The sequence below is a fragment of the Phyllostomus discolor genome, chromosome 3 (genome assembly GCF_004126475.2).
Source record: "Phyllostomus discolor isolate MPI-MPIP mPhyDis1 chromosome 3, mPhyDis1.pri.v3, whole genome shotgun sequence".
NCBI lineage: Eukaryota > Metazoa > Chordata > Mammalia > Chiroptera > Phyllostomidae > Phyllostomus > Phyllostomus discolor.
Window position 1 is genome coordinate 5,980,205 of NC_040905.2, and position 16,296 is coordinate 5,996,500.

The following is a 16,296-nucleotide window of genomic DNA, read 5'->3' on the forward strand; positions in this document are numbered from 1 at the left end:
AAAGGGGCTAAGTTCATGCCTGAGGGTTTTCCTGCCCGGACCCACAGCACAGAGGTCATCCTGCGAGCGTCTTTCTGGGCACAGCCAGGGTAAAGGGGGCAGAAGAACAGGGAGCTGGTAAGTGTTTAGCCAGCAGCGCCTCGGGCAAAAAGGTCTGTGTGTGTAGCTATGCACTCGACCTTTACAGACATAGAGGTATGCCGCACACCGTTCGCGAGGGATAATGAAATACACAGTAATAGTCTTTAGTGTAAATTGCACATGGCCAGCTGGCTTTCACAGAATGCTTTTGTTGGTGTTGGCCAGACTCGGGTATCACCGCCAACCTAGTGTCTGCCGATGGCCGAGAGTGGCTCCAGGTGAATCTGGGTTGGCAGTTCTGTCGGCAGTGAGGAGTAAGATGAAAGTGAGACAAGACGCACGTGAGAACGTCACTCACTGTCGGACACATGAGCGACAACCTCGCTGGGTCCAGCCCCAGTCCCCAAACACTGGAGGGACACTGGCTCAGGCTCTTGTGCTGTTCACGATGGAATGGCTACAGACACAGCACACTTTCCAGTTTAAGCTGCATTGCTAACATTTTCTCCATCGCTTTCCAAGGGCTGGACAATCGGCGAAACAATAAAGCAGCCCAGATGTGTAGCGCTTGGTGATTTCCGTGGTACAAACACAGCCACCACGGCCGAATCCAAGCCACCGACGGGGCCACGCAGCCCGGAGTCGAGAGGAGGTGAGCCCAGTGTCTCCGCCCCATGGATACAACAGACAGGGGTGACCTCAGGAGCCGAGATAAGAAACATATCAACTAGACAAGTATTGTAGAGTTATACTACCTCTGTTTCTAATATGATGCATTTTATTTCGGTGAAAAGTCATCACAATTGGCATAATTCTCATTCAAACACAAACACTTTAAAACATTTGAGTAATTAATTTATAAAATATCATCTATCAAATATCATTTATTAAATCTATCAAATATCATTTATTTGATAGAGTTAAAAGCGGCCTAAGAGGCGGGCCCGGGGTCACGCAGAGGCCGAGGCCCACGAGTGCTTACCTATGGTGCCACCCAGGGCCATTGCTCCGGACATCTGGGCCAACAGTTCGGGGGTCGGGTTCAGGCCTCCCAACGTGGCTGCCAGGCCGCCGGACACACCGATCATGCCCAAGGCATTGCCGAGACGAGCAGTCCCCTGGGTGGAAAGGCCGGCCAAGGCACCAACACAGCACAGGCCTGAGCCCAGGTACATGATCTTCCCGAAGGAGAAGGGAGAGGGAGGGAGGGAGGGGAGGAGAGAGAGAGAGGGAGAGAGGGAGAGAGAGAGAGGGAGAGACGATCAAAACTTTCAGTGTACCAACACAGGGAGGACCCCTCTTGAGCCAACAGGGTTCTCCAAAGACAATTTTAAATCCAGGCAACAGAGAGACCAACACAGACTCTTCCTCCACTACCTCAATACACTCTCCCATCCACTGGGGATGCTAAGGACATCATACTTGCAAATATACCTCCCGTGTCCATCGGTTTCTTCGGGATTCCATCAAACCCACAAGGCACAGAAAAGTACCTAACCCTAAATTATGTCGTCATGGGATCCCACCAAATGCCACAAAGGAAGCAACCGCCGACGCCCTAAGTGCCGGGGACCAGGCCACAGGCATCTCGGATGCTGCAACTCAGTCCCCTGAGACCCGCGGGGGGAGACACTCGTTGGCCTCACTTCACAAGTGAGAGAACCAAAGCTTAAAGGGGTTCCATGATTTTTTCCAAGGTCGGATGATCAGCAAATAGCAGCAAATCTGGGTCAGACAGGCCCCTCCCTGACTCACAGCTCCGAGTGTTGTCAGAAGAGATTTTGTTCACTCGACAGACGCCACGTGCTGGCAATGGGAGGAGTTGGGGGAGGGGGGGGACCCGATTTTCCCGCTGTCAGGGAGGCCGCGGCCCAGTGCCAGTCACGGCGAAGAAATGGAAAATGCTCGGTTCAAAGTGGAGTGTTGTAATTACATTTAGACCTTTCAAAGTTCAACTTGATTATGTGTGCTTCTACAGAGCATGTGTTTTTAAACTACCTTTGTTAACTTAATTGGCATAACATCCCTTAAAAAGAGATGATGTACTGAAATTGGGGGGGGGGGGGGGGGGAGAAAAGGACTGATAGTATTTAGTAACAGACACTTCTCAAATCTGTCACTGATTATTTCCTCGTGTCCCTCCACTGATCCAGCCAGGCACATAAAGAGGACACTAACAACTTCCTCGTCCCTTCCAAGGTGTGGGAAAACATGGACACGCAGGCACACCATACCTGTGCATCCAGGTAGCGGGTAAACCTGTCTCCAGGACCCACGGCCCTGATTCTTTGGGGATGGAAATGTTTCCCTTGACTAAGATGTCTCTAGAGTTGTTGTGGTATCTGCTTGACAGAGTTTGAACGTCGGTGATGACACTGTCACATCACTCTACTCAGGGGAAGAAGACAGTGGCAAAAACAAAACTTTCCAAAGAGCCTCTTACTTGTTCAATGTTATAACCACTGGAGAGAGCAGCTAAATATCCTCCAACGAAGGTCCCAGCGGGGAGCAGATACAGGTAATTGTATTCTGGGGGGTCCGTGGGACGCTTAAACATGTCCAACATTCTCTGAGTCACCAGAAAGCCACCTTAGCAAAGTAAACAGAAAACACAGAGGTCATCGTATTGAGCGACATGATTTCTTAAAGTGCTACAATTTTTCAATTTTACACACATCTTTATCATCTATAGATAAACATCCTTTTGAGTAACATTTTAGACTGTCAACATTAGAACATTAGAAGTTATTTTATTACTCAAGCCAGTTCCACTGAAGGAGGAAAAAAATCCCCTAAATTGGCTATTGGTGCAGAACCAACTATTTCCGCATGACTACAAGTGAATAGCCTTTCAAACAGCTTAGGAATGCAACCCATGAAAGGCCAGGATTTATCTTCCAACAGGTTATCCTGGTTGATAAACCCTGCAATGAAAGATAGAAACAAAAAGGACCACACCAGCAGGCACCAAGTTTCTTGGACCCATTAAAGAATCTTTAGCTACAAAATAGCATCAAATGAGTTTCACGCACAAATGCATGTGCTGGGCTTTCAGATTTTAGAAATGAACACAAGCCAGGCTAAGGCAAAAGGCTCAAGTTTTATCTCAAATTACACTCGTTTGGAGATGTTATGGCGATAGCGCTTCATCAGCGTAGCGCCAAACTATGCGTTAGTAACTGGCCGGCTAACTTGCAGCCAAGACATCCTTCTGTGTGTTTTGGGGGGTCCTGGGGGTTTTATCAAGCGCTCCTAAAAATCACAGACAGGCAAAATAAACTAATTTCCCCTCATAGATAGCATTTACAGCCTGAGTGAAACATTTGTTCAAGGCACAAAGTCTTAACATCAGAATGCCTATTCTATACTTCTAATTATATTCGTTTCTCATGTCTCCACCCAAAACAGCACTGGGCTTCTCGCGCCGACGCCGTACCTGCAATGTTGACCGAGGATATGAACGTGGCAAGGGCGGCGAGGCCCTGAGAAGTCGTGGAAGGGTACAGATGTCCTCCCATCAGCGCCAACCCCCCGACTGCAGTCAACCCTGTGGAGAAAGCAGCGGTGTGGTCAACAGTTACGGCGACGCCGCCAACCAGACGGCACAGGGGTCAGGCCTCGCACGCACCGATTCCTAAAGCAGAAAGTTCTCACGCACCATCCCCACTGACGGACTCTCTGGGCAAAGAGTTAACAAACCCCTTCTCCTTTGGCACAGAATCTTGACCTCCCCTTATCTTTTTCATCTCTGCTCCCCTGACAGAAAGACATGAATCAACAGGGCTATCAGGCCACGGGGCCTACGGTAAGAAGGGCCCCGGGAGGGAAGATTGCATCAGAACTGGAAGGCACTACCCCCGGACTGGAATGGGAGCCGTGGAAGCCATGGTGGGGGGGGGGGGGGGGGGCTTTCCTGAGGACAGTGCTTCTTGGAACTGGACACGTTATCCCCATGGAGATCCCGAAAGCTCTGCCTGCGACAAGGTTACGAGAGAGAGCCCCCCCCCCCGGGGCCAGGATGCTTCCAAGAAGGGCAGCTCCCATGTCTGTACACACTGGGTCTCACTCCTTAGAACTGAGCCTTCACTGGGGGCCGAAGGGAACAGCTCCAGGGCAGCGGTGCGGGCGGCGGCATGGGCCTGTGTAAGGACTCGCACCAAGAGAGACCCGGAGGCTGCCCTGCCAGCCGGCTGTGTTTCCTGTCCCATCAGCATTGGGGCCGGGGTGGCCACCAGTGCCCTGGCTACTCGGAAGGCTTAGCTGAATCTAAGGGCCCCGAAAGGATGCCACAGCTGTGATCCTAGGGGAAACACGGGTTTCCAAGTGCTATCAGAGGAATCCTTGCTTTGAAGGAAATCGTAACTGAAGGCAGTAACAGCGGCCTGCACGGCTTGAAATGGAGGCAGCCCAGCACACCCCCGGGCCCCGGGGGAGCCCACGTCACCAAGCACGAGCCCAGATGCCAACCCGAACAAGGTGCACACACAGACTCCGTAACCTCATGTGGCTCTGTAACACAGACTCCACTAACCTCATGGCGAGCGCCCTACACCCATGAAACGCAGCCGGGACGAGGGAAGGCGAGGAACAAACCTGAGATGGCATTGGTCACAGACATCAGCGGTGAGTGGAGGGCGGGGGTCACTCCCCAGACGGTGTGGTAGCCCACGATGCCGGCTAAGCCGAAGGTGGTCACCATCTGGGAAAAGGCCAAATTGGGAGCTGCGACGCCCAAGCCCAGGATCCCCGTGAGCCCTGGAGAAGGAGAGGGCGGAGGGTGAGCTGACAGCCAGGTGTCTGTGGACCGTGAGCAGCACACACCCCCCGAACACACAGAAACACACGTGGCACAGTCAGTGCTTTGCGAGTCCACTCACTCGCCAGCAAGGAGCAGAGCTTGGAGACATTTCGTGACTGGGAGGGGGGGCAGAGACAAGGTGAGAGGTACCGCAAACACAACCCGCCTTCGTGTCCACCAAGCCCCAAAACAGAATACGCTGTACAGATCTATTCAAGTTTATGAGTCACCTTTATAACTGCCTGCACGTTTTCCCTTGTGTGGCTCGTTCCCTTCCCTGGTTTAAGTTTCCCGGAAGATGGTGCCACGTGTGTTGGCACAAGTGTCTTTATCCCAAAATGACAGGCCTACAGAAGACCCACCAAGGCTCGCTCTACCTGGGCAAGAAGGACACCACCTTCACGTGACAGGACTTCCGTGAGGCCAGCTTTATGTCCCCTCGGACCTGGCTGAGGAAGCGGGGTTGGAAAAGAGTAGGAAGGATTTCATTCCCTCCGGCACCTCCCCAGCACACATGGCTCCCACCCACCGGGGACAGAGTTTTGCAATGGCTCCCGAATCTGGGCCGGACTGCTGGCCAGGGCAGCCGGCTCCGGCCTCAGCACCGAGTCAGCAAACGGGAGTGTACAAAGCAAAGGGGGGGAAAAAAAGCACAAATTAAATTAAGAATGTGCAGAATACAACCAGTCAGCTCTGAACATGCATCTTCAATTATCGCCTCTCCGGCCGGCAAACATGTGGACAGCAGTTCTGGGAGAGAGGGAAGGGCTGACCCCGTGGTCAGGAGACACAGGGGGACCGTGGGTGACCAGGGAGCTGAAGCTTACTTCTCCCGACTGAGCTCCTTCCCCCCCCCTTGATATGAACTATTTCTCTAGAAGTGGCGCAAGTGGAACATTAATTTTACCTTCAATTATTATTATTTATTATCCAATAAAACTGTAGTTTTAATTTCTACTTCCCCACATCCACAAGGTTTCTCCTGCGGGGCCTGGTAACCCTCTGGAGGGAGAGTTAGGTAGAACTGTGTGTCGGGCTCCAGTGCATCACGGGAGGAGCGGTGCAGGGCTGGGGTGAAGGGTACCTTTTCTTAAGCCACACTGCCTGCTGCGGATCCCGACTCTACGGTTTGCCAGCTGTGTGATCTCAGGCAGGTTACTGAACCTCCCTGTGCTACAGTATCCTCACCTGCAAAGTTATTAAACCTCTCTGTTCTCATCTGGAAAAAGATAAGAAATCACGTGGCTGAAGGTATTCCTATCACCTACTTAAGAAACTAATATCCTTTCTATAATACATGTAATAATGTCAATTGTGCTATTTCTATAGTCTGTATACAACAGGAAAAAGAAGAGGAAGGCAGAGAAAAAAAGAAGAAAAAAGAAAATCAAATTCCTTGAAGCATACCGTACAAATAGATTCTTCAATACATAGACAATAAAAATACTTGCTTTTATCACAAAGGAGGAAGTTCAAGGTAAAACAAAACAAACACAAGGCCATCCTCTTATTCCCTGGAATATGCTCTTGTCACATCCATGAAAATGCAATAACTTTGCCTTAACCAATGTAAGACAAACCCAGAAAAACAAATCATCATGCACGCCTCTCTGTGTTTCCTCAAGAATCTCGAAGACAGATGGCAGCTCGCAATGCTCCCGATAATACTCTCCATGTACACTACAAAAATTTGGCTTCTTTTCTTTCAGCCAGTGAGTGCAAGTAGGGACACTGCCCCGTTTATTCACAGTGTTCACCACCAGAGAGTCTCCTGGTCATTTTGCTGAGACTTGCTCTTCCTTCAAGGAGAGTTAGTTACGTACTTGGCTTCACAACAGCTGGCCTCACAGGGGACTGGGGAGAATGCTGAGGCTGCAAGAATTCCCTCCGCTGGTGCTGGTCCTTGATTCTGGGTAGCTTGCTTTTGTTTGGTTTTTGTTTTGGCTCTAAGCAGGCCTAAACATTCTTTTAAAGGATTTTATTTAGTTTTAGAAAGATGGGAAGGGAGGGAGAAAGAGAGGGTGAGAAACATCGATGTACAGGACATACATCAGTTGGCTGCCTCTCGCACGCCCCCAACCAGGGACCTGGCCTGCAGCCCCGGCACATGCCCTGGCTGGGAATCGAACTGATGAATTTTCAGTTCGCAGGCCAGTCCTCAATCCACTGAGCCACACCAGCCAGGGCAGGTCTAAACATTTTTCATTCATCCTATGGGAGAGACACCAATATAATATCAACTATCCCTATGTCAGACTCATTAATTCATAGCCAGAATGAGTGTCTGTCCTGACATCACAGTAATTCTTTAGTGTTTTCACAAAGATGGATTTAAAAGCAAAGAACTGACATTAAATTATAAAGAAAAAGATAAGCATTTGAAAACTGGGTGTTTGTTTTTTTTTTACCGGGCGAGCAGTTCAGAGTGCTGGGCAAACGTCCGAAGGCGGCGTGCCCGAGTCGCGGGCCTGCTCTCCGCGGAAGCAGCTGGGCCCCTCGTCTCTCCCAGCTGTGCGGGTGGTCGCAACCGCGGTTCCATAAACCACCAAACACACACGCGCGCGCACACACACACACACACAAGCAGCCACATAGCCACACACCCAACATCAGCACAATCTGATGGACATCATTACTCTCTCTACCTGATGTAGAGAAAAACAGTAACAATTACATGTAAGGTGTTTTTCTAAAAGGAAAGGACTAGCTTGTACATTCTTTCACACACACTCATCCCAGTGTTGAGCACAGCGCCCCCTGTCGCCCCGGCCGGCGAATCCCCACAATCTCCACTCCCAAAGGGGGCGGGGCAAAGAACACAGTGCACGAAAAAGTGCTCCCAACAGGCCCGATTCCGAATGCAATCCAAAGATGGGCAGGAGTGTTCCCCTTAACGGTGTTGACAATGAATGCATCACTTTCTCAAGTCAAAGAACCGCGGCTACGTCGGGACGAGCGGGGCCGCACCTGCCGTGTAGGCGGAAGCCGTGGTCATCGTTTTCCTGAAGGGAGTCACAGAAGCCGCTTTTTCGGCTTCCAGCTCAGCCACCGTCTTCGGCTTCGCCGGCGCACCTTGAGGAATATTTTTGGGTGTGGGAGCAGGGAAAATCACTTTGCCATCCTAACAGAAATTAAAAAAACAGCATTTTTAAGTCAATCCAGTATTTCAAAAATATACACCGTGGAGGATAAAATGTTCTTTTAAAAATAATTTTAAATAAATTCTAATAATGCATAGCTTATCACTTTATATAAATACATAATGCATGTGTGCATAAATATACAACATTGTTATTACACACATAGGCATCGATGTAATTTGTGTGTGCATAAAACATGCATGGAAAAATACAGATCAAACCCTTAAAAGCAAATAGATTTGAGAAACACTTCATTTTTATTTTTTCAATTCTGATTTTTTGTTTTATTTGTTTTTCAAAAGCAGTGCTTATTTTAGGTGAGTCACATATATACACATATATATATATCATTGCAATATTTAAATCATTCCGCATTTTTAAACAATTTTTATTGGCACAAACCCAACATAACAACACTATTAGAATAGATCTCAATTCCAGAACAGGACTCTTCCATGAGCAGAAAACCCAAAACAAACCTACAGTGAAAACTCAGAAAGGACCAGATCTCTTTGCTTACCTTCATCACCACAGTCCCTCTGATGACATGGCCCATTGTACCAAAGTCAAAGTCATCCTTCACTTCAAAGTAAAAGTTGTCTTTGTCAGGGCTGATGGCCTTCAGGAGCTTGGTGATGTTGTTGGAGTACAGCGTGCTGGCCTGCGTGGCCATTCGGCTGGGCAGGTCTGTGTAGCCTATGTGCGTGACACCCTAAATGGACACAAACACCGTCAGAAAGCTCTGTGGCTGCGAGCTCACACTCTTTCCAGAACAAGTCCCAGTCACGGGCAAGGGCGAGTTTAGAAATTCTGCCTCTTTAGAAATATATGCCTTGGCTGGCGTAGCTCAGTGGATTGAGTGTGGGCTGGGAACCAAAGCATCGCAGTTTCGATTCCCAGTCAGGGCACATGCCTGGGTTGCAGGCCACGGCCCCCAGCAACTGCACATTGATGTTTCTCTCTCTCTCTCTTTCTCCCTCCCTTACCTCTCTAAAAATAAATAAATAAAATATTTTAAAAAAAGAAATATATACACATACTCACAAACAAATACATATTCCAAAACGAGCCTTAAATGTGCCTCTATCTTTATTTTTAGCATTTCATTTCAGGCTTCGGTGTCTCTAAACACTTCAAGGCGTGAGCAGTCTCACGCGAACCACAGCAGCGGGCCCATACCTTGTGGACGTACAGTTCCCCCGGCCTCGTGGTCTCAAAGTTCCCGCCGGCCTCGGCAGCCAGATCCACAACGACGGAGCCTTCCTTCATCGACTCGATCATTTCTCGGCTAAACAAGACGGGGGCTTTTTTACCTAATGGAATAAAAGAAAAGCACAAACTATAGTTTTTTAAAGTGTATTCTGAGTATGACCGTAGTCCCTGGGCCCTTAGGAAGCTAACGTCTGGAACTGGAACTCTTCCCAGAGATGCCTCAAGTCCACACGGCGGGGGTGGGGGACACTGGTCCTTCTCCTGGGGAAGCAATGAGACGGTGGGCTGCGGAGCTGGCGTGCAGGCCGGAGCCCTGTGCGCAGCGTGGAAACCAAAGCACCGTTCTTCCCAAAGGGCTTATGTCCAGTAGCACTCCGGAAGAGAGAAACACTTTGCTTGTTCTTTTTTAAAAAGCACAATAATAAGCTATTAATGAAACTATATGCACCCAAATTGGACAATTCACGAAAACCACAAGTGTCAAGGGAATATTCAATACAAATGTTTTAACCACAGAATGGAATATTCCTAATTATCTTAACAAATGTCACCAGTTTTCCTGCTTGTTCTACTCATCTACCTTAATTTAACACAGGGTAACTTCAAAGAGAGTCAAGAACGTGCCACAACCAATGCACATGTGAAAAAGTGTTCAACGTTACTAACCATCAGAGAGGTGCAAATTAAAATCACAAGGAGACATCACCTCACACCTGTCCGAATGGCCACCATCACTAAGTCAACAAACAACAAGAGCTGGTGAGGATGTGGAGAAAGGGGAACCCTCCAGCACTCTTGGTGGGAATGCAGACTGGTGCAGCCGCTGTGGAAAACAGTACGGAGTCACCCAAAAAATTAAACATGGAACCTCCTTATGACCCAGTGATTCCACTTCTATGAATATGTGCAAAGAAACCCAAAACACCAGAAAGAATATGTGCACCCATTATTGCAGCATTATTTATAAGAGCCGAGACACGGAAGCAACCCAAGTGCCCATCAATAGACAAGTGGATAAAAAAGCTATGGTACATACACACAGTGGAATATTACCCAACCATAAAAAAGAATGAAGTCTTGTGTCATTTGTGACCACATGAATGAACCAAGAAGGTATTATGCTAAGTGAGTTAAGTCAGACAGAGAAAAACAAACACCATATGATTTCACTTACATATGAACTCTAAAGAACAAAATAAGTGAACAAACATTTTGAAACAGACTCGTAGAGACAGAAAACAGACTGATGGTTGCCGGGGTTGGTGGGGTGGAGCGGAGGGATGCTTGGGGGCTGGGGGGAAAAGCTGAAGGGGTTGAGGAGCACGGACTGGTAGTTATGAAACAGTCATGGGGATGTAGAGCACAGCACAGGGGATATAGTCAATAATATTGTGATAACCACGTGTGGTGCCAGCTGGGTGCAGGGAATATCGGGGGGCCACCCTGTAAAGTATTTAATTGTCTAACCACTATGCTGTACACCTGAAACTCATACAAAATTATACTGAATGTAAACTGTAATTAAAAGATAAAATTAGGTCCCCTGGCTGGCGTAGCTCAGTGGATTGAGGGCGGGCTGCAAACCCAAGTGTCGCAGGTTCAATCCCCAGTCAAGGTACATGCCTGGGTTGCAGGCCATGACTCCCAGCAACCGCACATTGATGTTTCTCTCTCTCTCTCTATCTCCCTTTCTTCCCTCTCTAAAAATAAATAAATAAAATCTTTAAAAAAAATAAAATTAAGAGAAAATAAAGTGCTGTGAAATGAAAGCAGTAGGGTGCCGCAACCCCAGAAGCCTTAGGGATCACGCACACACTTCCATTCCCACACAGCGACCACTCTGGTGGGCCAGGCCTTACACCTGGCGATGGGAATGTACTGGTAGAGAAACACAAAATCCCTCACGGAACATTCTCCTCGGGAGATACTTAGCACTTTAAATTCATTCGCTAATTCTTACATAAAACATTAGGCATCACCCTGGCTGGCGTAGCTCAGTGGATTGAGCACAAGCTGCGAACCAAAGCATCGCAGGTTCAATTCCCAGTCAGGGCACATGCCTGGGTTGCAGGCCATGGCCCCCAGCAACCGCACATTAATGTTTCTCCCTCTCTCTCTCTTTCTCCCTCCTTTCCTGCTCTAAAAATAAAATAAAATAAATCTTAAAAAAAAACATAAGGCACCAAATGCAAGAATTTTTCAAGCTCATAAACATCCATATGTTCAAGGGAGGCTGATACTGTCCATACATGTTCAAGATTCACGAAACAACGTAAATACCTGTGCCAAAAAATTAAAAGAAACTTGTGGCACTGGTGTCAGAAAAGCAAAGAGCTAGCAGGCTAATTATCTTTATCTCTTCTTTTCAAAGTTGCCAAATCCGTGCCTACAAAATTTTAGTGAGCACACTCATTTTATAAATGAAAACCTACTCAAATTAAAATCTGCATTGTAATCTGTTTTTCAGTCTCGTTGATTGGAATAAGTGGGATTTAAAAAAAATACTCCTGGTCGGGTAGCTCAGCTGGTTGTACTGTCAGCCTGATTCGCCAGGGCTGCGGGTCTGACCCCGGGCAGGGCACACACAGGAACCAGCCAGCGGATGAAAAAGCCGAGTGAAAAAGAGGAGAACAACAAATGAGGGGAACAACAGATCCAGGTATCTGTCTCTCCCTTCCTCCCTCTCTCTAAAGTCAATAAATAATTTTTAAAAGAAAAATTGCCTTTATTGATAGCACATGTGGAAAAAGAAGTGCTAAAGACACAAGTGGATGTTTATATAGTACCCCCTTTATTTCTGATGCACACTTTGTGCTTCCAAGATCAAGTCCAAACCCTAGGCCTCCTTCTACGAAGGACCCCAGGCTCAGGTCGAAGGGCTCTGTCGAACATTCTCTCGCACTGCCGCCCCACTGGACCCTCCACCCCAGCCCCGCTGGCCGGCTGCCACACGGCGTGTCAGATGACCTCCGGGTCTGTCTCCTGAGTCTCCAAGAAAAAGCAAGAATGAGGAGATGTTTTCCCCCATGACAACACCCTGAGCTCCTAGTAGTTTAATCACTTCTCAAAATTCCTTTCCTCGAACCCGCCACGGGAGACCAGCAAAGGCATCTTCACTATGTAACGAACCTTTACTCGAGCGTGGGAATTCAGGGATGCAACCCACACACATCTGAGGGGAGTCTTCGCAAATCACAGGCCGTGCTGTCCAGCTCCGCGGTGATTTGCGACCGTGGGCCATAGGGCTGTAGCCACAGGAAGTGACAAAGGTAGAGCGAAAACCTGCTCTTTCCAGGTGAATAGTGTGTTCACTGCCGTCGCCCTCCTCCCTGCTGACATGTGGTCCAGAGCCTCTTCCCCAGTAACCAGCCTCTGGCCGGTTCCCGCTCTCGCCCCGCCCCTGGCACCCAGCAGTCCCAGGCAGGCGTGGCTTACACGAGTCTCCGGACCACAGCCCACTGGGATCCGGGTCCACTGGCTTGTCTTCTGACTGCACCAACTTTATGGCCACCGACCTCACAAAATTGATTTGGCATCTGGTTTCTCCTGCCCTCGAAATTCTGGACTCTATCTTTCTTCTGAGACATCTACAGCTAAGGATCCTTCCCCGGACTGCAGTGCTGCCCATTTTAGGAGACAGCCAGTGGCCAAGACCATTTAGGCTCCCTAGAAAATGTCTGATGTGCCGCCTGCTGTCTTCCTGGACTCATTCGACCTTCGCAAAACAGTTACGCCGATGCTGACACCCTCCGCGTCCACACACACACACACACACACACACATGCCCACCTGCATGCCCCTCGGAAATCCAATCCCTTTGGAGAAGATAGCAGATTCTTTCACATAGACTAATTTATTTAGTGTCTAGTCAAATAACTCTGGGTACGTTTAAGAAGTTTACTTAAGTTATAGAGGGATGCTTACAACATGGAATTGTTATTTTATGAGCGCACAACAGCCCTGCCCTGTATGGCTCAGCTGGTTGGAGCATCATCCTGTAAACCAAAGAGTCGTGGGTTTGACTCCCGGTCAAGGCACACGCCTGAGCTGCAGTCCCCAATCAGGGCATGTGTGGGAGGCAACCTACAGATGTTTCCCTCCCCCTCTCTCTCCCCCTCACCTCTCCTCTCTCTACAATCAATAAGCATGTCCTCCTGTGAGGATTTAAAAAAAAAAGAAAGAAAGCATGCAACAAAACAGTATATATAAGATGCTCCCATTCAGTAAAAATAAAACATTTATGCTACATATATAAATGTCTCACATATATGTACACTCATGCATATATAAACTATTACTTATACTCTATAGCTTCTATTAAATTCTACATAATATGATGTTGAACAATACCAGGATATTTTTTGAGTGATGAGACTAATTTATTTTCTTCTTTGTGATTTTCCTTACCTCCTAAATTTTCTATAAGAGCTTGACTTCATTTTATAATTTAAAAAATTAACTGAGGGTGAAAGGGAGCACAATGGCAAATGTAACAGAACAGCCGCCCTCCAGAGCTCACATGTGGATTAGTTTTTTGAAAATTCTGCAAAGTGCAGAGATAAAAATTAAAAGCAGAAGGGAAAAAAACAGGGCCAAAAAAGAAGCAGGGTAATACATAAAAGTCCAAATGAGCAAGTCCTGAGAAGAATAGGTCAAGACACAGAAAAAGGCTGAGAAGGCAATTTCAAAATGTGCTATCTCGCCCTGACGGCCAATGTGACAGAAGTGTCACGTGTGATAAATGTGGCGTCACACAGGGGAAGGGACAAAGGGAATAAGACAATGAGGTAGGTATCGGGGGGGAAATCTATCCAGACAAAATATCACACTTAAACTAACCTCCACATTCTATGAATCAAAATTAATTCCAATATAAGATAATCAACCATAAAGAAAAAGAAAACTAAAAACCTTGGTGAATATCTCTCTAGTCTTTGGATTAGAAAGTACTTCCTAAATTTAAAGCAATGGGGAAAATACAAAGGAAAACGTCAATAGATTTAAATATGAACAATCCTCAAAAAAGCATAAATACAACAAAAATTTAATTAAAAGGTCACAGAAGTTTAAATAAAACAAAACACTAAGATCCTAGTAGATCAATGAACAATAACACAACTGGTCATTTTAAAGAGAAATGGAAACCAAATGAAAAAAAAAAGTCCACCCTCAGTGAGAATCAAAGAAATGTGAGTAAAAAAGTGAGATACTTTGTTTTGTCCCGCTAATTCAAAGAGTCAAAAATTATAAAAATATTGAAATGAAACAATTAGCTAGACAATCTATTGGTGAGATTAGGAGCTAAACAATTGTTCAGAAAAGTGTAGTTCACTGAGTACATACCAACTGGCCAAAATGTTGCTACCCATTCACCCAGTAAATCCACTTCTAAGAGCCAATTAATCCTGAGAAAATTCATGAAAATCCTGACACGGGAATAATGTAGAAAAATGTTAGAGTATTGTTTTTAGTAGAAAAAAATTAAAATAAAAAGCCCAACTTTGAGAGAACTGTTAAATAAAATACAGTACATTCGAACAAGAAAATTCTATAAAACCATTAAAATGTGTTTATTTACAAAGAGCTCTTAATGACTCTGCATATTATATTAAGGGGAAATTTTATTATATAATATTAAGTGGAGAAAATAAGAAAGATATTATATTTTGGTCTAACATGATAAAATACATAAAAGAAAGCTGAGAGGAAATGGAAAGTATTAATAGTATTTCTCACTAAATAGAGAGATCATGGATGATCTATTGCCTACTTGGCACTTTAGTGAGTTTCCAACAAAACTCACATACTATTTTTATAAAATAAATAATAAAGTATTCCTGCATAATCACAACCAGTTTCTGCTTTAAGTTGAAGACATAGGTTAGGTTGAAGACTAGGCCCTGGCTGGTGTGGCTCAGTAGATTGAGTGCCAGCCTACAAAGCAAGGGGTAACTGGTTCGATTCCCAGTCAGGGCACATGCCTGGGTTGCAGGCCAGGTCCCCAGGGAGGGTGCGTGGGAGGCAACCACGCATTGATGTTTCTCTCCCTCCCACCTTTCCCCTCTAAAATTAAATAAAAATTTTAAAAAAAAAAAGAGTTGTACTAGAAAAGTTAAAATAATGTAGAAATGCCATTAGACCAATTGATTTACTGACCAATTGGAATGGCTTCATTCAAAGTCACCTGCCCCTCCTGCCACAGCACTTGAAGCAAAGGCTAAGACAACCTTTCAAAAAGTGCATCACCACACTTTCAAAGGGAGACAGACAGAACTGAGGGTGGATGACCAACAGGGGGGATGAGTACAGCTTTTTCACAATGTAACACATAGAAAAAAAGATATCCAATGATTAATGCAAACCTTCAAATACAAAGAGATGTCTTATATACCCGGAGACAGCCTGGAACAGATCCTGGATACAAAGGTAAAAGATCAAGTGAACATATCAGGTGTTTCAAGACGTAACTGTAGAAGAGATTGGAACAGTTAATTTTAAAAGGCAGATAGGGGGTTTTTTTTTTTAAGATTTTATTTATTTTTAGACAGAGCGGAAGGGAGTGAGAGAGAGGGAGAAAAACAGCAATGTGTGGTTGCCTCTCACATGCCCCCAACTAGGGACCTGGCCCACAACCCAGGCATGTGCCTGACTGGGAATCAAACCAGCGATGCTCTGATTTACAGGCCAGCGCTCAATCCACTGAGCCACACCAGCTAGGGCCAGATAAGGTTATTTTTAAAGACACAGTTGGGATTTCCCCTTTCAACTGTCCATTTCTGTTAATTTTATCATTTTTCTACAAGGGATGAGAGATACAAAAAGACCAAAGTTGTTACGTTTCCACAAACCCACCTTCCTACCCCCCCAAAAAATATCACTGTGATAGAAAATAATGAGAGGAAAAATTTCAATATATCTCCTGGCACAGTACAAACTGTGGATGGAAAATCTGGCCTGATGGTCTACCTCCTGAACCATTTCTGGGTTCCTCCTGGTGATCACACTCTCTGGTAAGATCGCCCAGGTCCCTCCTAGCTGGGAGTATGTTCCCATACTTTTCTGTCA

General features: G+C 46.3%; 1 protein-coding gene across 5 annotated transcripts in view; it reads right to left on the reverse strand.

Moving 5' to 3' along the window:
• NNT (nicotinamide nucleotide transhydrogenase) overlaps positions 1-16,296 on the reverse strand; it is a 79,996-nt gene that overhangs the window by 34,438 nt on the left and 29,262 nt on the right. For all 5 annotated transcript variants that reach the window (XM_028519139.2, XM_036020164.1, XM_028519122.2 and 2 more), the window contains exons 8-14: positions 9,199-9,332; positions 8,540-8,731; positions 7,847-8,000; positions 4,675-4,836; positions 3,518-3,628; positions 2,525-2,670; positions 1,064-1,259 (exon numbers count right to left, since the gene is read on the reverse strand). In XM_028519139.2, coding sequence (XP_028374940.1) covers positions 1,064-1,259; positions 2,525-2,670; positions 3,518-3,628; positions 4,675-4,836; positions 7,847-8,000; positions 8,540-8,731; positions 9,199-9,332 — 1,095 coding nt within the window. The remainder of the gene's footprint in view (positions 1-1,063; positions 1,260-2,524; positions 2,671-3,517; positions 3,629-4,674; positions 4,837-7,846; positions 8,001-8,539; positions 8,732-9,198; positions 9,333-16,296) is intronic.